The sequence below is a fragment of the Miscanthus floridulus genome, chromosome 1, assembly GCF_019320115.1.
Source record: "Miscanthus floridulus cultivar M001 chromosome 1, ASM1932011v1, whole genome shotgun sequence".
NCBI classification, from domain to species: domain Eukaryota; kingdom Viridiplantae; phylum Streptophyta; class Magnoliopsida; order Poales; family Poaceae; genus Miscanthus; species Miscanthus floridulus.
This window is the reverse complement of record NC_089580.1, coordinates 146,107,355-146,132,372: the sequence shown is the minus strand read 5'-3', so window position 1 is coordinate 146,132,372 and position 25,018 is coordinate 146,107,355. Positions and strand designations below refer to the sequence as shown.

Sequence of the window (25,018 nt, the reverse complement as noted above, 5' to 3'; positions counted from 1 at the left end):
CCATAGAAACGATCATCGAACAGGGTAGGTTGCGCCACCAACATGACAAAATGATATGCCATAACCATGATCATTGGAGCAAAAATATCTCATCTTGTGATCCTTCAGGGAACACCACGATACACTATTTTCTCAACGCAACAACAAGAACAATAAATACATCATTATCACGAAGAAAATATATACCCATGGATCAGTACGTAGTAATCCTAGTACAATTTAGCATAGTGATACACTCCCGCTCTTGGTTCCCACTACCCAGTACCCACTGATAAAACTAAAAGTATCAGCTTATCATCTCAGCAGCTCAAATTTATTTACTGCCCAGCCTACTCTTTACATCAAGAATACGCGAGAAATGCCTTGCCATTCACACGGTCTGCACCTCCTTCGTGGCTTCGCCCTGCGGGGCGGCCGCGGCTGCGGACGGCACGGTGAGCCGCTCGCCGCCGTTAGCGCTGGCCGGCAGGTCGTCCTCATGGGCCTCCTCGGGGCACTCCAGCGCGCGCACGAACCGCACGAACAGCGGCCAGTGCGCCGGCGAGAAGAACTCCGCGCCCATCCGCTGGTACGTGAACTGGCACGGCCGGGTGCGCCCGCCGGACAGCCACACGCCGCCCGCCGCGGAGCCGGCGCCGTCGCGCGCCGCGGCGAGAGGCGCGCTCTCCGCCGCGAGACGCGCGCCGTGCTCCGCGCAGGCGGCCTTGATCCGGGCCAGGCGCTCCACCGCCGCGGCGTCGGGCTGTGCCTCCACGCCGGACGCGATCACCGCGCACCCGTGCCGCGCGAACATCTCGGCGACCGGGCCGTACCCGCCGTGGAGCCCCGCGGTGGCGTCGACGGGGATCGGCCCGCGCAGGAGCGGCACCTTGGCGGACAGCACCACGGGCTTGCCGCCCAACGCCCTGGACGCCGCGGCCAGGACGCGGTCGCCGTGCCCCAGGAGCTCCCCGGCGTACCAGGACAGGAAGAACTCCCCGTACGCGGACTTCCACGAGCCCCCCGGCTCCCTGAAGAAGCCGGACGACTCCGGCGACTCGTCGTACCGCGGCCCGTCGTGTGGGCCTGACAGGCCCCACAGCGGCTGCCCCGACGACTCGGCGTGGCGCTTCAGCCGGGCCAGCATGTACTTGTCGTAGCACTGGAACTCGCCGATGCCGGCGTAGCCATGGGAGCCCTGGTTCCCCGGCGGGTATGACGGGTACTGGAGCTCGCCGTTAGGACCCAGGCTCACAGTCACATCCTATACCATGAATGAACCAAGAAAAGCAGTCAAGGAAGAGCCTCTCTTTTACAATTGATGAGCTTAAGAAAGAAGATTCACTTTCTCAAATTAAAAGAAAACAAAGAAGATAATATTTAAGTGTGTTCTTCTCTTGGATTTGTCTTACCGTAATGGTTGACCCCAAGAAGTCCTCGAACTCGTCAGCGAAGCTGCGGAAGAAGGCCTCGTAGGCCTGGAGCGGCGACTTGCCGACGAGCACAGGGAGCTCGTCGACGGCGAAGGACAGGCACCCGACGCGGCGGTGCCCTGACCGGTCGGTGAAGAGGACGTCGGGGTCGGCGTCCGCCGCGTCGGCCACCCACTCGGGGAGCGCGTCGCCGTCGGTGCGGAGCGAGACGCGGAGATCGAGCCCGGCGTCGCGGACCATGGCGGCGACGGTGCGGTACCCGGCCCACTCGAACCATCCTCCGGACCCGGGCTGCACGACGGCCCATGACACCGGCAGCTCCACGCCGTCGACGCCGAGCAGCTTGAGCGCACGCAGCGCCGCCGAGACGGCCCTGGGGCGGCTCACCCCGCTGCCGTCGGAGACCACCGCGTCCGCGGGGAGGCCCACGAACAGCCTCACCGCGCCCTCCTCCTCTTCCTCGCCTCCCGCCGCCGCCCGCTCCCCGGCGGTGGCATCCTCGCCCCGCTCCTCGGAGACGAGCGCCCGCACGGGGCCCAGCAGCCTGCTGCTGCTACTGCTGGCCCGGACAGCCCCGCTGGCCGCACGCCGCGCCACGCCGAGCCGGACGACGCCGGCTAGGCGCTGCTGGCCGTGGCCTGCCAGCGACGCGTCCCCCACGCACCGCCACCTCGCCGGTGTCGCCGCCGCCGCCGGCTGCATCAGCGCGGCCTCCATTGGCTGATGTCCTAGTGTCCTGTGTCTACCACGTCAGCTGGTCGGGACGCGCCGGTCGTGCGCTTTGCACTTTTCTGGTTGGTTCGCTTGGTGGTCGTCGTAGTGTAGTAGTACTGATTTTTCATCCTAATCTTTCGCTTGCGCGTATTTATGGGTGAGGTCTGGGAACCGAGGGGACAGTAGGCAGGTGCCACGTGGCAGTGGCAGGAGGCCGGCGCGCCGCAAATAATTGCGGGAGGTCAGGTGCTCAAGTTTATCGCCGGGTTTTTTCTGCGCCGCTAGCTTTTATCTATTCACTGACGGGTGGGGCCTGTCTCTTCTATCTCGTCAGATCTTGCGGCGCCGCCCAGGTTGAATCGTCCGACGACGAGGTGGGTGGGAGTGGGCTTGAAAAAGACGTGTGGGCCCAGGTGGATACGACACTCTCACACTCGTCCTCGGCGAGTGGGGGGACGGTGTGAGGGCGTTTCCGTCATCTGGGGCCAGCGGGTACACACTTGTGGATAAGGGTGGCACGTAGGAACGCGGTGGCGCCACGCAGACGCCGGCGAGGCCCGGTAGCGGATTGGGGTACGGAGTGGAACTGGAACGTGGTGTGGGTGTGGCTGGGCGGCGCCGAATCCGCCCTCGGTTTCTTGTGGCCAACGGTTCACCGCGCCTCGCCGCCGATTTGGGGCGGGATGCGTTTTCCGGGCTTCCTGCGGTTCGCATGCAACGGTGATGGCTTTCCGCGCCATGCCTCCGAGCCATGCGAGGCTGGTTTTGCGTCCTGCTCGTAGCCAACAGTAAGCGAACGGGGCATTGGATATCGATCCGGCACCAACCGATCTGGGGAATCCATGCTGGAAGATGTGGTCGACGAATCCATGTTCGAAGATGTGGTCGACGCGTTTCTTTTATAAATGAACAAGAAACCGTCTCCAACCTGTAAAGTGTGACATTTTAGTTTTGTCATCTCATATACTCTTCTCAAATGAACTTAAAATGAGTATTTGTCGACTGCTTGCTGAAAAAAGTGATGTAAAGAGAGGGGGCTCCACTGACCACGAGGAAGCGACGAGCCGACGACCTGTTAATCTGTGATCCAATTCAAACAAGCCATCGGCTGCCTCATCAGCTGGCGTCAGACAGCGCCTAGTAGCTTGAGGCCTTGAGCACGACGCACGGTGACGGTGCAGTTCGCTGGCTACGTCCAAGGACCAATGATACATGGACTGGGGATTACCAATTTACAGCTAGGAGTTGAGAATCGTGGCCGGCCGGGCCGGAAGCCTACGACGCCGAGACCACGCCGGACGGTGCCGGTGCCATCGTCCTGGACATCAACGACACCTGTGACCTGTTGTCCAACCAGCATTACTTGTGGATGGCTGGACGACCACCCGGCACAAGAATGGCCAGGTCAGGCACATAACCGGGATAGGTAGTTTGACGTCCAGCCGAGGAGCAGACGGGAGCCAGGAGCCGATCGGCTTCTTGGTTTTGCCTTAAATTTTACCCTAAATTTAGGGCAAAACCAAGCAGCCGAACATACGTATTAGACTTCTAATTTTCAGATATAAATATGTGTGGATATGAGATGCTTGTCTCGGAGAGTAGAAAGATTTATCATGAGATATGTGTGGATATGAGATGCTTGTCTTGGGGAGTACTCTCTCCGTCTCAAAATAACTGTAGCCAAGAAACAACTTTGACTAAATATATATTAAAAAACATTAATATTTATGGCACATAAGTAATATCTTTGGAAAGATTTTTGAATCTAGTTATTTAACAAATTTATTTGAAGATATAAATATTACACACATTGTCTATAAATCGAGTTAAATTTGTGGCACGGAAACAAAAGACTGACAGCTATTTTGGTACTGACGGAGTACTATAAATATGTGTGGATATTAGATGCTTGTCTTAGAAAAATTAAGCCCTTGTTTAGTTCGCGAAATTTGGATTTTGGGGCTACTGTAGCACCATCGTTTTTATTTAGCAAATAGTGTCCCAACATTGACTAATTAGGCTTAAAACGTTCATCTCGCAATTTCTCACCAAACTGTGCAATTAGTTTTTCTTTTCGTCTACATTTAATGCTCCATGCACGGGCCGCAAACATTCGATGTGACAGGTACTGTAGCAACTTTTTGGATTTTAGGGTCCAACTAAACAAGGGCTAAATAAGACAAATGGTTGAAGTGAGAGTGTTTAACAAGTGCAGATTGATTTGATGGAGCCGTGCCGTCATACGGAATCAGGTCTATGGGGTTGCGTGTCTAGCAGGTGATGGACATGAGTATGCATGCAGCTGGGGTTGCGTGTTGCTCGGTTGCTCCCCAAATCCTTGTCTACAGCGGCGTACAACATGCATTTTCTCCGTCTTAGCCTTGTTTAGTTCGCGAAATTTGGATTTTAAGGCTACTGTAGCATCTTCGTTTTTATTTGGCAAATAGTGTCCAAATATTGACTAATTAGGCTTAAAACGTTCGTCTCGCAATTTCCCACCAAACTGTGTAATTAATTTTTCTTTTCGTCTACATTTAATGCTTCATACACGGGCCGCAAACATTCAATGTAACAGGTACTGTAGCAACTTTTTAGAAGTTGGGCACCAAAACACGCGCTCTCTCTGTCCAAAAGACATGGTTGCTTGCATGCGAGGCAAAGCAATACAGTAGGCATAGGTCAGCAGCGCGCGACAGACAGCTACAGCACAGCCGAGGTCGGCGCCCTGCTTCACGGCGCCCTGCTATGCCATATGGAGCCACATCAGCGTCATGTTTTATCGGGTCTTCAATCTCGACGTCAAGATCTACAGCGCTGAGACGTTTTATCTCGGCGCCATGAGTTCTGATATCAACCCTAGGATCAAAGATAAGTTTGAGTCTGTCAGAGGCCAAACGTAAATTTTCTTTTTAAAAAATTAAATTGTAAAATATTCCGTCCTCTGTTGTGTGCAGAGCAAAAGGACTATGCATGCAGCAGCCTTTCTACATTTCTCTGCCCCTAAGCAGCCACTTTATCTGCACGTCGCGTTCTCCACTGTTGGCTTCTGATTTGTGTCAGGCGAGGCCGTCGGCTCTTATGCAGGAGACTGACGGTCTCCAACGAGCAATGCAAACCACTACCCAAATCCATTTTACGGCCTGCACTGCACAGTAAAAAAACGTCCTCCAACCGAGTATGTAAAGGAAGTACCTATTTTAGGTAAAAAGAGAGAGGAAAACCAGATATGCGTCCTCTTTCGGTCGTCTCTGTCCTCGACCCAATCGCAACCCGCATCGGGTTAGAGCTCTCACCCACTTCCGCCGACAGGGCCACATCCGCATCGGGGTTGGGGCTGCGGCCGCCGCTAGATCCCGCGTCGAGGTAGGGGAGGTCGCATCCACGGCCAGCCATGGAGAATCGGGGCGCAGAGAGAGGAGCTCACGCCACCGAAGCAAGGCCACACGCCCGCGGCGGAGCCCCCGCCGGATCCCGTGCCGGGGCAGGGGAGGTCGCATCCACGGCCGGCCATGGAGAATCGGAGAGAGGAGAGAGGAGCTCGCGTCGCCGGAGCCCTCGTCAGGGCAGGGGAGGTCACGTCCGCAGCCGGCCATGGAGAAGCAAGCGGCAGGGGAAGGGAACGCCGGTTGGAGATCCATCGGCAGGGGAGGTCACATGCAGGGAGGCGCAGGCGGCGCTCGGCGGGGTTTGGTGAGTGGGTTTCTTTTTTGCATCCTCTGTTGAAGAGAGAAGTTTTAGGTGCCAGACCCTTTCTTCTGTGCGCAACCCAAACCGTCGAATGCATCTCGCATTTAGGTTCCGACGATTTGAGACAGTCTAACGCCTACGAGACCACCAGTCTAGCTGACATGGAGTCTGGACGCCTATGTGGATGAGGGAGCAGTACGCCACCTGCAGCGATGGAGAAGCCCTCACTATTGCGCCACCCCGCGGCTAGCCGGAGGCGCCAGGCACCCTATCCCCTGTGTTGCTGTGCCGGAGTTTCCCCCATCACTGGTGCAGGCACCCGAGGACCCTCCTTGCTAAAGTGACGACGGCTGAGGGCCACGTACAGCAAAGGCGCCGCCATTGAGCAGCTTGTTACCTTTCATTCTCTTCCTCCTTGCAATTTTCCCCAAATCGATAACCCTAATTTCCCTCCGATCTAATTTATGTAGCTGGCTGCTGTTTAATTTCCCCTCAAATTAGTTCAATTGATGTAGTTACATAGTTGTACTGTAGTACACAGTGGGAATTAGGGATGAATTAGTTGAACTATAGTGTAGGCCCAAAAAGTAGTGTTAGTAATCCTATTTGGTCTTCAAGTTTCTATCATGCATATTCCAAACTATTCGTGTATTATTTGAACTATTTCTATGGTAATTTGAGACTTATTATGCTATTTAGTAGTTGTGTCCCGAATTGTGAGACAATTTTAATGATACTTTACCAAATTGCTAAATAGATTTACTGGTTTGCATATAAAGATTTTGGTTCGGCATACCCTATACAAAAATCCTAGCTCCGTCACTAGATGAGAGGTGATAGAGCTAAAAATCACCCCCAAAGAGGTGACAATATCAAAACAATCCAGCCAACCAACAAGATCTCAGAGCAACTCTAGCATGTACTAGTAATAACTTTAGATCAAATTTATACATTATACATTCCTGTGCCAAAAAAATGTGCACAAAATGTGTAAAATACCTTCTCAAACTATGAATTACAGAATTGGCTCGAATCTGTCGCGCCCTCAAAGCAAAATAAAACTATTCTTACCATAATTAATTATCATAACGGGCAAAAACGATCTCTGATTGATACGACACTGTAAGTCTGTAACCTCGTGAATCTCTCCGCAATTAGCTCTCTATTTCTGAAACTGCCACCAGATTTAGATCATGGGAACTTGGAAGGTATTCCTAAAGTTCAGGCCACCAGATTCATCAGAATCTGATACTCTGAAACAGCCGAACTTGGCTGTTCCGGGTGAAACTTACATAGTAACGACTAACGATGTTACAAATTATTCAAAAACTCTCCATAAATCATATCACTCACTCCCTTGCTCCCGCACATTCTCAATCTGAAAAGAAATTAGAGCTGCTACATCTGATATGTTTCTTGTTCAACTAAAGAAACAAACAGATGAGCATTTTTATTAAAAGATTTCGAATCTTATACATTTATGAAGTTTCATGGATCGTTTCATTCAGGGAATAACCTTCTTTTGGAGCAGTAGAAGATTCCTCAAGCATAGGCAAACCCCACCCACTTAGATTCATTTACTTTTTAATAAAATGAAATTACAACTATCTAAAAGAAGTCAAACTGCAAGCAGAACATCCATCTTCAATGTTCAATATCAATGCAGCTATTCCAAGATCCAACAGCAAATCCTGACTGACCAGGTAACATATTCGTTTATGCAGCGCCACACCACGTTTGTATGCAATCTGAACTGATGGGCTACACTATATCATTGCACTAAGAACTGTATCTGTTGGTTTAGACTGTTTTCCTACCTATTGATTAGCATTTAGGGTGTTGCTTTAGATAATGTATTTATCAATGAAACATCATATATAAAAAAAATTGCATTGTCATGCTAGTTTAGATTAGTCTTTGCACCTATCAATGAACTGTTCTAGAGCTTCTGTCCAGAGTTTTTCAACCTATTAATGAACTAGAGATTATTTTTTTTTAGATAATGGATAAACATCCGGCCTCTACATCCGTAGATGTACACAGCCCAAAATTACAGAAAATGATAAAACCAAAAAGAAAGCCAAGGTCTTATAACATGACCAAGACGCTAACTTAAACAATAAAATTGTTTCCATCCGTTATTGGATATCTCTAGAGCAATAACTTCTAATTTCTTGCTTATTGTCGAGAGCGCGTCCTTAGCTTGCTCTTCACGCTGCAGCTGGGCCCAGAAGCGTAACCAGTACGCTCCCCTGAAAATGACCTGCATAATAGAGTTAGATTTTATTTTATTAAAAACAACATCATTACGGCATCTCCAAATAGCCCAACACATAGCAGCCACTCCCACCCAAATCAAATTTCTAATCCTTTTATTTTGATTAGACAGCCAGTTACCAAACATGTGGCTGATTGATCTAGGTTGAGTTAAACTAGTAGCAAAGAAGATAATCCTCCAAATCATTATGGCAATAGGGCAGTCCAGGAATAAGTGTTGAATAGTTTCATTCCCATTGCAACAAACGCAATTCTGACTCCCTTTCCAATTTTTCCTAGACAGGTTATCTTTGGTAAGAATGACACCTCTTTGTAGGAACCAGAGGAAAATTTTTATTTTTAGAGGAACTTTTATCTTCCAAATCTTCCTATGCCGAAAAGATGTATTTGTATCTATAAGGTTGAGATACATGGATCTGACTGAGAATGAACCTGAGCTGGTTAAACTCCATCTAAAATGATCAGATCCATTTATTAGTTCGACATGAGAAATACTTGCTACTAGACTAAGCCATTCTGTAAGTTTATTACCCACCAGAGCCCTCCTAAAAGAAATATTCAGAGGGCTAGTGCTCATTATCTTTGAGACTGTAGCGTGAGGATCTCTCACAATATTATATAAAGATGGATAACGAACTTTCAGAGGCCTAGCACCTACCCATACATCATCCCAAAATCTAGCCGTGGTTCCATCCTTAATATCGAAAGAACCTTTTGCCAGCACCTCATCCTTGATATGCATGAGGCCTCTCCAAAAATGTGAATCATTTGGCTTTGCCGTGACCTGGGATAAACTTTTTGAATTTAGGTATTTATTCTGTAATAGCGTTTGCCATATGCCTTCTGTGTTCATGAGATTCACTAGCCATTTTGCTAGTAGGCATTTATTTTGCAGTTGTAAATTCAGAATACCTAGTCCACCTTGATCCTTGGGACGACAAATGATATCCCATTTGGCAAGGCGGTATTTATGTTTCTCTGAGGATCCTTGCCAGAAGAACCTCGACCTAAAATGATTGAGTTTTTTGATAACTCCTTTTGGGATCTCAAAGAAAGACATCATAAACATGGGTAGGCTGCTTAATACAGAATTAAGCAGTACTAGACGTCCCCCATAGGATAAGTATTTCGCTTTCCAGCATGAGAGCTTTTGTTCGAATCGCTCTTCAACTTTTCTCCATTCAGAATTAAGGAGTTGCCGGTGGTGCATAGGGATGCCTAGATATCTGAAGGGGTATTCCCCTGCTTTACAGCCAAAGAGATCAGTGTAGAAGGATTCCATTTCTTTGGCTGCCCCAAAGCAAAAAATCTCACTCTTGTGGAAATTAATTTTGAGCCCAGATAATTGTTCAAAGGCGCATAGTAAAAGTTTGAGATTTTTCGCTTGTTCTTGATCGTGGTCTAGAAACATGATGGTGTCATCTGCATATTGTAGGATTGATAAACCATCATCAACCAGGTGGGGGATAATTCCACTTATCTGCCCATCCGCTTTTGCTCTATTAATAAGAATAGCTAGCATATCAGCGACGATGTTAAATAAGATAGGTGACATAGGATCACCCTGCCGGAGTCCCCTTCTGGTTTGGAAGTATGGGCCAATGTCATCATTAACTTTAATCCCCACACTTCCTCCAGAGACCATATTCTGAACCCACCTACACCATTTAGGTGAGAAACCTTTCATACGCAAAGTCTGTTGTAAGAACGACCACTTGACCTTGTCATATGCTTTTTCAAAGTCAATTTTGAAAATGACTCCGTTTCTTTTCTTAGAGTGTAATTCATGGATGGTTTCGTGGAGAATTACCACACCTTCCATAATATTCCTACCTGGCATAAAGGCCGACTGTGTTGGTTTCACCACTGTTTTGGCAACCGTATTCAGTCTATTTGTGCCCACTTTTGTGAATATCTTGAAACTCACATTGAGGACGCAAATTGGTCGATATTGCTGAATTTTTGTGGCATTTTGAATCTTTGGAATTAGAGTAATGACTCCAAAATTCAAACTGTAGAGATCGAGTGTCTCCAAATGTAGGTCTGCAAAGAGACAAAGAAGGTCCTCCTTGATAATTTCCCAAAAAACCTGATAGAATTCCGCAGGAAAACCATCTGGTCCTGGAGCTTTATTATGTTCCATCTGGAAGATTGCATCCCTCACCTCAGATTCGGTGAATGGACTAATTAAGATATCATTTTCTTCCGGGGACACTTGAGGAATATCTACAATATGATCCTCCTCAAGAGTGATAGCAGATTGTTCGGGGGACCCAAAGAGATTCTTATAATAGTTTGTAATATGGCTTTTGAGGCAATCATCACCAATTACAGCACCTTGATCATTTTCAAGTTTGTAGATATGCTGCTTTCGGTGTTTCCCATTAGCCACTAGATGGAAGAAACGAGTGTTAGCATCACCTTCCAATAGTGTTTTCACCTTGGCACGCTCATACCACTTGAGTTCCTCCTCTCTCAGCAGATTAACTAGACGTTCTTTTAAATAATGTTTTAAATTAATTTCTTGATCAGATAACTGAGAAGTCTCAGTTTTCTTGTCAAGAATTTCTAAGCGTCCTAGTATAGTCTTCTTCTCTTTTTTATAAGACCCGGCAGTATGTTTAGCCCATCCCCTCAGATACTGTCTGAGTCTGCGGATTTTGGATTGCCACCGCTCCAGAGAATTTGATCCTGAACAAGGAGATTGCCAGATATTTGCAACCATACCATAAAACCCTTCCCTTAATAGCCACCCTCTCTCAAATTTGAAAGGGTGATTATTTAACTGGTGGGTCGAGTGGCCAGTGCTAAGAACGAGAGGGGTATGGTCAGAGATATTTCTATCTCTAGCCTCAACTGTAGTGAGTGGGAATTGATTCTCCCATTCAGTGGTCACAAGGACTCTGTCTAACTTTTCAAAAGTCGGGTCATCTCCAGGTCCTGCCCAAGTATATTGGCGGCCTGACATGACAATCTCTTTAAGATCCAGAGAATCAATGACAGCATTGAAAAGATTAGGCCACTTATAGTCAAAATCCCCTGAGCTCTTATCTTCTCGCTCTCGCATTATATTAAAATCCCCTCCTATTATATAAGGAAGAGATTCTTTAGAGCAAGTGTTAGCTAGTTCTACCAGGAAAGCATTCTTGTTTTGAATTTGGGCAGGTCCATATACTGTATATAGTACGAACTTGAAGTCATTAGATTTGCACCGTAGGGTGAATTTTACATAAAAATCTCCCTCATCTATTGCTCCAATATCAAAAAAATTCAGATCAACCCCTAAAAGAATGCCCCCTGATCTACCATGGGGGGCCATGGTGTGCCAAAGAAACTCATGTCCCGCACAAAGATCTTTGAGGACATGATCTGGAAAGGATTCACGTCCAGTCTCGGAAATTGCAATAAAATTGATTTGCTCTTCCTTAACTAGTTCCCTCAAGTACCTATGTTTAGCCAAGTCTGCAAGACCTCTGCTATTCCAGAAAACTCCCTTCATTTTATAATGATTTTAGAAGGGGTTTTGGCCTTTTTAAGAAGTTTGACTTTGCCACGAATTTTGGCATTGTTATAAATCTTCTTTGTACTGAGAGGTGGTGCATCAATGATGGAATCCAACTCAGCAACCGGCATATTCTCATTTAGATCTCCACAAGCGTGGCTGAGAATACCCTCAAGGTGGTCCTCTTTCTCAACATCACTCTCTATATCAGAGCACCTAGAGGAAGAACAACCTTTTTTTGTATTTTGACAAAAGGCTGACCTAGCTACCTCAATATTTTTTAAAACTGCAACAGTAGAGGATTCTAGGTTGATGCCTACCCTACCAAGGTTTGAAATAATTTTCGAATCTGGAAAGGTATTAAAAGAGTTACCTGAGAATTCGAGGTTCTTTTTCGCCGTCAAACGTTCCGCCTTATGGAGTGTATGAACATCCGCTAAAGTTGCGTTTCTGGTGCTCCGTCGTAGTTCTTTGATGGGAACCACCACAGGTGTGGGATTGGAGGCTCCCTCAAGAGATGGTGAGGTAGCACCCGCTCCTTCCAACAATGCTGCCTCCAAGACGGCCTGAGATGCACCGGCTGGTGCCACCGCTGCCTCTCCCAAGGTCGTAGCAGGGGGAGAGGGTGCAGCAGGCAGTGGCGTCTCCACAGCCTCTCCAGGCTGGGTGGAGAGAGTAGCAGTGGCGGTAGTCCCCGCTACCTCTCCCCAGGTAGCAGAGGCCGGCACCACCACTGTCTCTCCCCCGGTCGGCGTGGACAGGGGGGCGAGTGGCGAAGTAGGGCCCCCCTCCTGAACCTCCGCAGCGGTGGACTCCATCACCTGAGCCACCTCAACATTGGGTGACGACGAGTCAAGCCGGAGCGTCTCCTCCGTCGATGTGGCCGAGCCACCTCCCTGTGCAGCCATCAGGGCGGTGACCTCCAGTGGTGGGGGTGCCGGGCCACGTCCCTGTGCAGCGGGGGCGTACTCTGGTTCCTCCACCGCTGCAGGGACCGACGTCATGATACCGGTCTCCACCGCTGTAGAAGTAGAAGAGAGGGCCGCCTCCGATGAGCCCCCAACGAGGCCGCACCCTATATCAATAGGGGCAGCAAGAGACACCAGCTCCAGCGGTGGCGAGGGGGAGGGCAATGGCGGAGTAAAGCCCTCTCCTCCCTCACCCGAAGCGTCGACAAATGTACTAGCAATCTTTGTCGAAGGTAGTGGCACAACAGCAGAAGAAAAAAGAGTATTATTAGAGTTAAAAAACGCTAATTCTTCTTGTGTTGGTGGAGAGTAACTCTTCCTGGTAGTCCCCAGGTCAGACTCCAAAGCAACTTTAAGACTGATCTCATCCAAGAGTTGCTCACAGGCCAAGTCCAAAGCTTCATCTACTAGATTTGCCTGTTGCATAGGTGGGACATTTTGAGTATGCTGCGGTGCTTGTTGGGAAGACTTCCTATTATCCTGAGGGTTCTGCGGGTTAGGATCTTCCGCATCTTCCATTTCACGGTCTCCCTCCTCCAGATCTTTATCACTCAACAAGTCCTCATCAGACGGATCAGCACCGGTGTCGGCTTGTAAATCTTCCTCCGCCTTGAAAAATAGGCGGTAGATACTAGTGCCAACACAAACGTCCGCCATACCTGGTATCTTCTTGGGGTCAAAAACAGCCACTAGAATGCGGGCTTGACCTGTTGCCCTGAGATGAACCATGTCCACCTTCTGCGTAGCTCCAACAATAGTCCCCACTGCCCACAGCGATAGGAACGAACGCAGGCGCCTAGGGACACCGGTGACATTTAGCCATACCTGCTCCAACACCTTAATAGGCTGCACATCATCCACAAACTCAGCAAAAGATATAGTGCCTTCCTTGTTCTTTGTGTTGATGGTGTCTATTGCTATCATGCGATCCAGTTCTTCTTTGCTGGGGAAGGGGACAACATAAGAGTTAGCCCCCAGCTGTTGTACCTCCCAATCCCAACGGACCGGGATAATCCTAGCCAGCTCCGCCTGAAGTAACTGTGCCGATACTTTGCCGACTTTGACAGTGACGAGTGCTGCAATTGAAGACTGTGATGTCTATGTCCAGACAATGTTTAAAATTCTGTTATTCCTCCGATACATCCAATCATAACAGAATGGACAAGGAGCAAACTATTCAAAAACCCATAAATCACATCATCCCCTGACCCTGCTCCTATGTTCACACTGAACACATATATTACAACAACATATTAGATAATAGATATGGTTCTGATTGTTTTTAGCTAGCTAGATAACACATCTCATGGAGGCAAAACTCAGCAGCTCAGATCAATTAGCAAACCAGGAGAGCAACTATCTGGGATGATTACCTGCCTAAGAAGGATGCAAGGCAACAACTTCATGATAGCTCGTGTGGTTCAATCAGTGGGAGGAGCAACAAGCAGCAGCAATCAGAGGGCGAGGTTCTGATAAGTTCACCTTGTGCTGTTTCACAGGTTAATGATTATATACCGAATAAAGTATAGTATTGACTCCTAACTAATCTTAGCCTTTGCAGCCAAACTTATGAACCATGACCTAAACATGCAGGCTATGTTGCACATGATAAGAAATAGCCTGTTCCCATGTGAACTGCACACACATTGAGAAGTTTTCGCACACGACCAAAAAAGTACAGCCACGCTCGTGATAGTAATTTAGTATGTCTATCCATTTGTTCTATCAACCAAGATTCATCAAGGTCATGGCACACAACTAGGATTTAGGACCATTAACACCAAGGCTGGCTGCCCAAAGTATTGTTTGAAGAATGGACGTAGTTAAATATGAGTTTGTGGGAAAAGAAAACATTCTTTAGAACAAAATGACTAAATGAGCAATTCATCCAAGCTTCGGCATCCCAACCAAAAAAACAAGGAATCTATGCATCGATATCTACCCAGGTCAGAAATCTTAGACGCATCAAATCCAAGTTGATAGGTTGGTCCAATTAGTAACATAAACCTGGTTCCAAGTTGAAATCACTAAAAAAGGCAGGATCATTAAGGAAAGAGAATCGTAACCAAAGTTCAGCTAGGCGCTAGGCGGAATCTAGGCGCTGACCCATTGCCTAGCGCCTAGTCAGGAGTACTCGGTCCTAGGCGCTCCTAGGCGTTTGCCTAGGCGTTTTGGCAACGGAGCTCTCCTCTGCTCCAAGAGAAAGCAGAGCAGAGCAGCTACTCTGCTCCAAGAGAAAGCAGAGCAGAGCAGAGGGCCACGCCTGGTTCCCCGAGCGAAGCAGAGCAGGGGGTGGCGAGCAGAGCAGAGGGCCGCGCCTGGTTCCCCGAGCGAAGCTGAGCAAGGGCGGCGAGCAGAGCAGAGGGCCGCGAGCAGGGGCGGCGAGGCAGAGCAGAGGGCCACGCCTGGTTCCCCAAGTGAAGCAGAGCAGGGGCGGCTTCAACCAGAGGGCCGCGCCCGGCGTGGGGAGGGGCAGCAGGCGACAGCCAGGGGAGGTGCGGCGTCCACCGGAGGCAGCCGGAGCGGGCACACGCGCACGCGCGGCCGCCCGACGGCTGAGGCTGGCGCACGTGCGGCTGCGCCCGACAGCTGCGGCTGGGCAGTGGTCGCGACGGCGTGAGGACAGCTCCGCCTAGCGCCGCGATGCGCGACTATGCCCCTAGTCGCGGCGACGGGCTTCGTCCAGCGACTAGGCGCGCGTAGTCGCCGAGTAGTCGCCGCCTAGCCGAACTTTGATCGTAACCATAAGTATGAGAATCATAACCAAAAGTATGACATAACAGAATACTTATCAAAGCACCATGTCACTCTGAATGGCTCAGATTTGCCCCAGTAAAGGGCGTACCCAGTGCATAGAGCTCCCGCTCTGTGCGGGGTCTGGGGAAGGGTGTCAGTGGCAAGCCTTAACCTCGCCTGTGCAATGCGAGGAGACCGCGACTCGAACCCGGGACCTTCCGATCACAGGCGGTAAGACTCTACCGCTTGCACCAGGCCCGCCCTTCAGAGTGACATGGTGCTTTGTAGAAGCACCATGTACTCCCTCCCTCTCTAAATGAAGTACTCCCTCACTCTCTAAATGAACTAAGTAGGAGCATTCATTCGAATATATACAGCGTACTACACCATCACCACAGCGGCACAGCAGGAATGACAACAATTAGTTGCAAACTGGTTACTTGTTATGGTCAAACCCATCCTAGTTTGGCAGCAATTTGAGCAAAATAACAAAGCTAACAATTCAGGATGTTGCGAATTAATAGCTCTATAGGGTTGGGGTTTCTGATCATCAGACACTGAAAAACAGTTCCAAACAAGAAAGGAACGTCAACAGACAAGCGACAGAAAAAAAAAATCAGAAAAAACAAAGAAGTATATAGGAACTACCAAAATGGATCAATGCTGCACCATGCACAGCTATAATAGTTGTGATGACCCAAAGGTAGTAATTGCGAAAACACAATGCCCTGCTAAGTTCAAACATCTCATGAAACTACTGCAATAAATTCTGGGATGAACAAAGTTAACTGAAAGTATCTATCATGCAAACCAAGGCCAATGCAAACACTCATAGCAGAATCAACGGCAGAAATTACGAAACATTTCAACCTACAAATCAACAAAATTCAAATGTGAATACATAGGGTTAAGGCAAATGCAACAAAAGGAAAAAAAATATTGTTGAATACATATCTTAGACAAGAAGGGGAGCCTTGGCGCAGTGGTAAAGCTGCTGCCTTGTGACCATGAGGTCACGGGTTCAAGTCCCGGAAACAGCCTCTTGCAGAAATGCAAGGAAAGGCTGCGTACAAAAGACCCAAGTGGTAGGACCCTTCCCCAGACCCTGCGCAAGCGGGAGCTTCGTGCACTGGGTACATATCTTAGACAACAAAACATGAAACAACAACATATAGGACTTCTTTTTTTCCTTTCCTTTTCTTTGGGGGGCGTTCAGCTTCGCCTTTGCTCATTCATTCAACCGTATCCTCATCATCTCTGATCACCAGATCAACTTGTTCTGATAGATGAACCTCCCTGGTTATCACCCATGAAGAATGACATGACCATCCAAGGACAAAGCCACTACCATTAGAACATAATTGAAAAGGTTTCCAAGAGAAGAAGAAGATTCCAGTTTGGTTCCCATAGCAGCCTTGATTGCTCAAAGGCGCTTATGTCAGCCATGGTTGTTGATCATTGCCCAAGATGAGAATAAATTTTATTTTCTTCATTCTTGAGGGGCACTTTGGTAGGAACTTATGAGATGGAACTAACTTGGCATATTATTAGTCCCACTAACAATGACCCAGGCCCCAGGTTCAAATCCAGCAGGAAGGCAAGGCAAGAACAACCCCTAGAACAAACAGAATTGAAGATCCCAGGGACCAGCTCAGAAGATGCAGTGCAGAAGTTCTCTAATGGAAGTTCAATCATCATAGCCACTCAAGAGTAGTACAAAACAAAAAAGGAAGTCATAACTCATAAGGCATCATGATATAAACCATAAAAATCTTTTGTATATGTAAACACCAGAAAAAAGTGAAACATGTCCCACATGTTTGCAGAAAGAATGGTGGGAGAGGAAACAAGAGGATGTAGTTTCGGGCCTGTTTGGAATGCAGATTTCCCCATATGTTATTATCCACACCATCACGCTGGCAGCCCAATCCACCAACCATAGCCTAAATGAACCCCAACTCAATTCCCACCCATTGCTGCTGCCATTGACCCACTTGCGGCTGCTCAAGAGTCTCCATGCCAATGTGTCATGACACAGAAAGGGAGGCCCTAGAGAAGTGGAGGTCCCAGGTGGCTGTTGGCTAGGTGGATGGACCAGTGCTAACAGCGCAGCTGTCACACCACCATCAGCACCAGACTAGAACCCATTCCTAAGGTATCGGCTAAGATTGATGTTTAAGCTGAAAAAGAGCTATAGTAGTATAGTAGGGAAGACATAGCAACCAAATTTGCAACTGACATGAGAGCAAATAGGTCTCGGGAAATTGTGATAGATTGATATGGGTACAGGGAGTACATTATATAGGCAAGGATCAGGAAGGGTTTATAGAAACACCCAATCAACGGTGATCCTTGCCTAATCAATAATCATCTACCATAATCCCTAGAGGCAGCCCAGCCGATAGGCTTGGGCGCCAGGCCCATGACCAGCCCATAGGCGCCTATTCTAACACGCCCCCGCAGTCGAATCGTCAGCCACTCTGCATGTTTAGACTGGACCTGAACTTCGTGAACAATGAAGAAGGCAGGTGGCTGTTGGCTAGGTGGATGGACCAATACCAACAGTGCAGCTGTCATCACCACCATCAGCACCAGACTAGAACTCATTCCTAGTGGCCTGTTTGGCAGAGTTCCACCACTGAAAAAGAGAATCTTGATCTCAGATTCACCATGGAACAGCTCCACCGTGGATCTAAATGGTAAACAGTCGGTCACTTGTCATTTAGCCATTATTCGGGCTAAACAGCCACTTAAACAGACAAAACAGCCGTCTAAATGGGATAAACGGTCGATTAAACGGAAACGGCATACTACCGTGTAGCATTTAAACTGTATGTAAACAGGCTAAACAACCATTAAACGAATAGTGGAAAATTCGCACATGCATGCATACACACAAGGGAGGGAGCGAGGTACGGGCACGGGGACAAAGGAGGAGATAAAATTACAATCAAATAATTAAAAAAACCATCGACCGCAGGCTAATCAAACCCCAACCAGAAGCCACAGCAAACCCACTCCATGGTTCCCAAGCCATCTGCTCAGCTTCATAAAAGCCAACATGATGGAGCAGGAAGGATGGCACCAGGAGGTCCAAGAGGTGCCAGTAATCCTAGCTTGCTTGCATTAGGGCCTCTTTGGAATGTAGAAATTTCACAGGAATCTAACAGGAATTTCAGGCCCACTTTGGAATGCAGGAGTTTTTGCTGAATCCTACATTTCTCCTGTGAAAAAGAACTGATTTCTATGATATTCCTTATTCCCCTGTCAAATTCCTATGTTCCAAAAGGACCCACAAATGAATCAGTTCAAATTCACATGAAAAAACAAAGGATTCAGGGGGGGAATGTATCCCAAAGGGGCCCATAGCAGGGCTCCACACAATACTCCAATAGACAACCAAATTAAATCTTAGAACAAGGAAATCAGTATTCTTCTTTGATGCTGCGGCTGGCTGCTGCCACGTGGTAAGACAACTTCAATTTCAACATCAACACGCTCCTAATGCCAAGTTCTGAACATCAGCAACAACAACAACAACAAAGCCTTTAAGTCCCAAACAAGTTGGGGTAGGCAAGTTCTGAACATCAGCATGTAAGCAAATTTTCTTGATTGCAAAACTTTGAAGTAGAGAATAGTTGCGAAGACGGAAAGAGAAAAAAAAAGAGGGATCAGCATCACCTTTGCTCAATCATAGAAACCAAGCCCTACCTTCTCTTGCTGCACAATTTACCATCCTAATGAAAGTCGCACTGCGTTGGTTGTCACACATATCCAAATGACCTTCCTAGGCAGAACCAAAAACAAAAAGGGATGATTAAATGTGCTTCAAGAGGGGAGAGGGTCAGCTCTAATTAGATACTCGCAGCAGATTCGATTGCTCAATGGCATGCAATCAGAAAAGGTAGGCATCATCGCCCTTCATCAGCACTCGATTCACAGGTTCGGGCCCATTTCCATGTCTAACATGGTCACTTGCAATGGCCACTGGGTGCTTACACCCAAGCCAGAAAACCACCTCTTTATATCTCATCATCACATATCCTGATCCCATTCACACTGCCGATCCAAATGCCACCAAGATTGGCCGATCAATACGCGCGCGTATATTTCCGTGCGATTGGATCGATTTACCCAAGTGCATAAAGATTGGGAGTTGAGATAGGGTGTTGCTGGAGAGCAGTTTTTTTCAATCTTGCCAAAAATCAAGATTGGGCGTGGGTTTTGGGAACTCTTGGAGATGCTTTTAGTAAGCATAATAATACATGTATACACTTGTAATTAGACCAGATCCGAATACAAATAGCCAAATAGCTTAAGTTAGGGAGGGAGGGAGGGAGAGAGAGAGAGAGAGAGAGAGAGACCTGGATGCTCGTCGCCGGCAAAGTGCCCGGTTAAGACCTGGCGAAGGGTCCAACGAAGACCCGAGCAGAGACAGACAGACACACCGAGCACACACACACACACACACACACACACACACACACACACACACACACACACACAGAGAGAGAGAGAGAGAGAGAGAGAGAGAGAGAGAGAGAGACACAGAGAGAGCACGCGGGGGTGAACTGCAGAAGAAAAGGCAAGGATGAACGAAACATCCAGAGTACAGCACAGGCAACAGCAAGGGAAGGAGATCACCACTTGCGCCGCCGCCACCGTTTCTATGCATGGCCTATCCATCCATCTATCCATCCATCAGGAGTAGGGGAAGGGCTGCTGCTGCTGGCTGCTCAACATGCCCCTAATGCCAAGTTCTGATATCAGCATGTAAGCAAATTTTCTTGATTGGAAAACTTTGAGGCGAAGAATAGTAGAGGGCTCAGCATCACCTTTGCTCAATCATAGAAACCAAGCTCTACCTTCTCTTGCTGCAAAATTTACCATCCTAAACCCTAAACCCTTTACCCTAATGTAAGTGGCACTGCGCTGGTTGTCACATATCCAAATGACCTTCCTAGGCAGAACCACAAACAAAAAGGGATGATTAATTGTGCTTCAAGAGGGGAGAGGGTCAGCTCTAATTAGATACTCGTAGCAGCTTTGATTGCTCAACGGCATGCAATCAGAAAAGGTAGGCATCATCGCCCTTCATCAGCACTCGATTCACAGGTTCAGGCCCATTTCCATGTCTAACACGGCAATTTCACTTGCAAAGGCCACTGGGTGCTTACATCCAAAAGCCAGAAAACCACCTCTTTATATATCATCATCACATATCCTGATCACATTGACACTGCCTATCCAAATGCCAGTATGCCACCAAGATTTGCCGATCGGTACGCACACGTATATTTCCATGCGATTAGATCGATTTACCCAAGTGCAGAAAGATTGGGAGTTGAGATAGGGAGTCGTTGGAGAGCAGTTTTTTCAATCCTGCCAAAAAATCAAGATTGGGAGTGGGTTTTGGAAACTCTTGGAGATGCTCTTAGTAGGCATAATACATGTATACACTTGTAATTAGATCAGATCTGAATACAAATAGCCAAATAGCTTAAGTTAAGGTTTGGGTGCTCAGCTTCACATAGCAGGAAGGGAAGAGAAGGGATTAGCACACCTGGTGGGTGCTCGTCGCTAGGGATGGAAACGGATCGGATCCGCATGGAATCGGATCAAGATGTCACCTTTTCCCACATTTTAATTCAGATTCACCACTGGCCCACTGCGAATGTCGCGAGAGAGAGAGAGAGAGAGAGCGCGCGCGCGAGGTGAACTGAGAAGAAAAGGCAGGCATGAACGGGGACATCCAGAGCACAGCACAGCACAGCACAGGCAACAGCAGGTGAAGGAGATCACCACTGCGGCCCCGCCGCTGTTTCTATGCACGATTCATCTCCATCCATCCATCTATCCATCCATCAGGAGTAGCGAATGAGGGCAGCCCCAGCAGACCAAACCCGACTCGTAAGCCGCGTCAGGCACCACCGCACGGTTCCCAGCCCCGCCGGGGAATGGAACGGCGGCGAGGCGGCACCGTAGTGACGGCAGTGTGAAGCGACTGCCGAAACGGAGAATGGTCCGTGCACAGCCTTGATTCGATCTAGGGTTTAGGGTTTAGGGGATGTGCAAACTTTTTAGTCGCTCATATGGAATTTCGAGCTTTTATAATGGCACACAAGGAAAAGAATCAATAATTACTCGCTCCGTTCCAATGTTTATAGAGGTGAGTGTGCGTGCGTGTTGTGCGAGTCGTTCTGCCTTTTGGCACGAGACGAGGACGAGGCGAAGAGGAGAAGGACGAGCAAGAGGAGGTAGAGAGCGTACCAAAACGAAACATTCGCAACCAATGCTCAAAAGAAAACCCATCAATGGCGGCTCAGATCCCGCGTCGCCCGACCATGCCCGCGACCAGAACCCACCGCGGACCCCGCCCCAACGGTCCCCGACCCTAGTCCCCGCTACCGCAGCACCGTCACCCGCACAAGCGTCCGCAATCCGACGCGGCGCGGCGGGGCGGAGAGAGGGGTGGCCCCGGGGAGGCGCGGATCCGAGGACGGCCGCCGCTCGGGAGCCGGTCCGGCGCCAACCGCGGCGCCCTTCCTCATCGCCGCCGTCTTTGTTCCCAAGGGCTGTGGGTTTCAGTGGTGCTGTCACGGGCCGCCGTGAGTGGGAACAAGCGGCAGGAATGGCGGATTTGGAGGGAGTAGCAAGAGGGCTCGCCTCGCATGCGCCGCCGCCGCCGCTGTCCACACGCGGTGGCCTCACACTTAAACTAACGAGCCCAAAGTCTAAAAAGTTGCTACAGTATCTGTCACATCGAATATTTGCGACTCGTGCATGGAGTATTAAATGTAGACAAAAAGAAAAACTAATTGCACAGTTTGGTGAGAAATTGCAAGACGAACGTTTTAAGCCTAATTAGTCAATATTTGGACACTATTTACCAAATAAAAACGAAGATGCTACAATAGTCCCAAATTCCAAATTTTGTGAACTAAACAAGGCTAATCTGGTCGGAGCCGGCGAGGTTTTATGCGGGGTTGGGGACTTGGTGGGAGGATGGAGATGGAGGAGGAGGTGACGAACTGCGGAGGCGGGCCCCACTCGGCGCGTCCTCTGCGAGCTCCCGCGATGTTAGGCGTGCTCCGCGAGGCCCAGCGCCGCTCATGGCCTAGCAGCAGTGAACCTAATCTCGGCCCAAATGTACCAGCTTCCTGGTTCGATGGGCCCATACGATAGATGCAACAAAACATGTGCATTTTTTCTTAAAAAAACATGTGCATTTGTTTCTACATATTTGAAAAAAAAAATGACACTTCACTTATTTCTGCAACAGTTTCTCAAAAAAAAAAACTTATGTCTGTAACAACACGGCAGAATAGCTATTTTGGTCCCTGAACTATTACTCGAGGCTCACTTTCATCCCTGAAGTTTCAAAATGGCTATTTTAGTCGTCAAACTCTACTTTTGGGCTCACTTTCATCCTAGAACTACGAAGATGGTCATTTCAGTCCTCAAACTTTACATTTTGGACTCAATTTCATCCATAAACTATCAAAGTGCATTTCGGTCTTTAAACTTTATCTTCAACTCAACTTTATCTATAAATAAAACTTTATATTTTAGGCACAATTTCATCCATGAATTACAAAATGCATTTTGGCTCAACTATAATAATATAGGGTTATAGGTCCAGCACCACCCACGTTTTGAGATGGACGATTATTGTTAGGTACTATTGTCCCAAGTGTCGTCCCAGCTAGCGAATCGGATAGCAGACTTTCAACATTTATATTCATATTCTAAGATGTATATAGATATAAATATTCTTAAATATGAACTATTTTTAGCCTATGGATAAAAAATATTATTTTATACACTAATAATTTTTAGTTGAACCTAACTCTAGAAGTAGCTAAGGAAAAAATTATAGATTTGCTATTATTTCAGTATATATCCGTGTATTCTTAGGGAATAAATAGCATTTCAAGCAACTATAATTGTTCCCACAAAAATCATTTAATCGGATATATATATATATATATATATATATATATATATATATATATATATATATATATATATATATATATATATAAATGGTACCATTATAAGGTAACATAACAGCTTGGGATTATTAATGGCCACTAAATAGTTTTTTATGAATATTATATGTTCTATCTCCAATCGCTGGTGGTGTTAGAGATGAACAGGTGCAACAGTGCAACGTTCCACGTAGGACGATAGACAAAGTTCAGTTGAAAAATAAAAGTTTAAAGTCTGGAAAACATTTTGATAATTTACGGATCAAGTTGAGCCCAAAATACAAAGTTTGAGGACTGAAACGATCATCTTTATAGTTCTGGGATGAAATTGAGTCTAAAAGTATAGTTTGAAAACTAATACGATCTTTTTAAAAATTTAGGATGAAAATGAGACTTGAAGAATAGTTCAGACTATTCTGCCCAGCAACACCGTCTAATAGGTGAGCATGCCATTCCGAGATGAGAGCAAGAGCTGATGCCTCCAAGGCTTTGTTTAGATTAAGGTTAGGATTCAGTATTTGATGTTATAGTATTTTCATTTATATTTGACAATTATTATCCAATCATGGTCTAACTAGGCTTAAAAAATTAGTCTCGTAATTTACAATTAAACTATGTAATTAGTTATTTTTTTATCTATATTTAATACTCTATGCATGTGTCCAAAGATTTAATGTGATGAAAAGAGAGTGAAAAAACTTACGCCCAAAGTTGATGGACCAGAGCTGCAAAGTCAAATGATGGCACATCATCCCTACTCCCTAGGCCATGATGGCACATCATCCCTCGCTGTTACAGACAGGCAGAGGCAGCGTTAACTTGTCCCTCCAACTTGTCCCTCCCTGCGCGTTTAGATGGTGAAATTTTTTGATTTTAGTTACTGCACCATTTTCGTTTGTATTTAGTAATTATGAATTAATTAGGTTCGAAAGTTTCGTCTCGCGATTTCTTATCTAACTGTGCAATTAGTTTTTTTCGTCTACATTTAGTAGTCTATGCATGTACCGTAAGATTCGATGTGACACTTTGAGGTAAAAATTTTTGAGAACTAAACAGGACCTAATACAGTCCAGGATTTACCATGCGCGCGGGGCTAGGAACAGTGACATTTTCAATCGGTGATACAATCGGAACAAAAAGAAATGAGTGCGGACAATAATTCTAATGGCTGATAAACTGGCGCTGAGACATAGACCTTGCAATCCAGTATGTTCGCTTTGTGATCAGGAAGCGGTGACAGTTGTCAATCTTTGCCTTCACTATCCCTTTGCAAAAAAAAGTCTGGATGCTCGTTAAAAGTTGGGTTGGAGAAGATATTTGCGCCGTTCGTTTTAACTTATCAGCAGTACCGTTTCAGTGAAATAATAGTGTTTTTCTCTCACAATAAATCAGTAGCAGCATCAGTATTAGCCGTTTTTCCAGCCAACCGAACAGGGCCATTATGGACATCGATGACATGGTGCAGACTATCACGTGAACTTATCAGACGGCTTATCAACTAGAATCTATAGTATTTTTCTCTTACAACAAAACAGTTTTAGCCGGTTTATCAGCCGACTTTAATACTAGTCGAACAGGCTCTATGCAAGTTTGGTGCGAGATGTCTATGCAGGGGAGATCAATCAACATGTTCGCTTGTTGGTTTCAGTCAGGGCTTATCAATCATGATACAATATTTTTCTCTCATAACAAACCAGCACAAATCGAACTTATCGAAGAACGTAATCTTGA

The 25,018-nt window shown here is 47.2% G+C and overlaps 2 protein-coding genes across 2 annotated transcripts; both read right to left on the bottom strand.

The window, feature by feature from the left end:
* Window positions 1-146: 146 nt before the first annotated feature.
* LOC136497082 (inactive beta-amylase 9-like) lies at window positions 147-2,256 on the bottom strand. Its single transcript, XM_066492870.1, has 2 exons — window positions 1,392-2,256; window positions 147-1,243 (listed from the first exon to the last, which is right to left on the bottom strand). The coding sequence occupies exons 1-2, from the start codon at window positions 2,127-2,129 to the stop codon at window positions 371-373; spliced, it is 1,611 nt and encodes a 536-aa protein (XP_066348967.1). The 5' UTR covers window positions 2,130-2,256; the 3' UTR covers window positions 147-370.
* A 5,685-nt stretch (window positions 2,257-7,941) lies between these two features.
* Window positions 7,942-21,847, bottom strand: LOC136464828 (uncharacterized). The gene is made up of 4 exons (XM_066463776.1): window positions 21,705-21,847; window positions 17,856-17,988; window positions 11,537-13,649; window positions 7,942-8,076 (listed from the first exon to the last, which is right to left on the bottom strand). Exons 1-3 carry the CDS (start codon window positions 21,845-21,847, stop codon window positions 11,586-11,588), a joined length of 2,340 nt encoding a protein of 779 aa, XP_066319873.1. The 3' UTR covers window positions 7,942-8,076; window positions 11,537-11,585.
* Between the last annotated feature and the right edge of the window lie 3,171 nt (window positions 21,848-25,018).

What these genes read in the sequence shown, in the direction of transcription:
- LOC136497082 (XM_066492870.1), bottom strand. Translation starts at nt 2,129, where the DNA reads ATGGAGGCCGCGCTGATGCAGCCGGCGGCGGCGGCGACACCGGCGAGG. An exon ending in TCTTGGGGTCAACCATTACG is followed by an intron (nt 1,244 to 1,391) that starts GTAAGACAAATC and finishes TTCATGGTATAG; the next exon opens with GATGTGACTGTGAGCCTGGG.
- LOC136464828 (XM_066463776.1), bottom strand. Translation starts at nt 21,847, where the DNA reads ATGAGGAAGGGCGCCGCGGTTGGCGCCGGACCGGCTCCCGAGCGGCGG. An exon ending in GTGCGGGTGACGGTGCTGCG is followed by an intron (nt 17,989 to 21,704) that starts GTAGCGGGGACT and finishes TTTACCATTTAG; the next exon opens with ATCCACGGTGGAGCTGTTCC. An exon ending in TGATGACAGCTGCACTGTTG is followed by an intron (nt 13,650 to 17,855) that starts GTATTGGTCCAT and finishes TAGACATCACAG; the next exon opens with TCTTCAATTGCAGCACTCGT.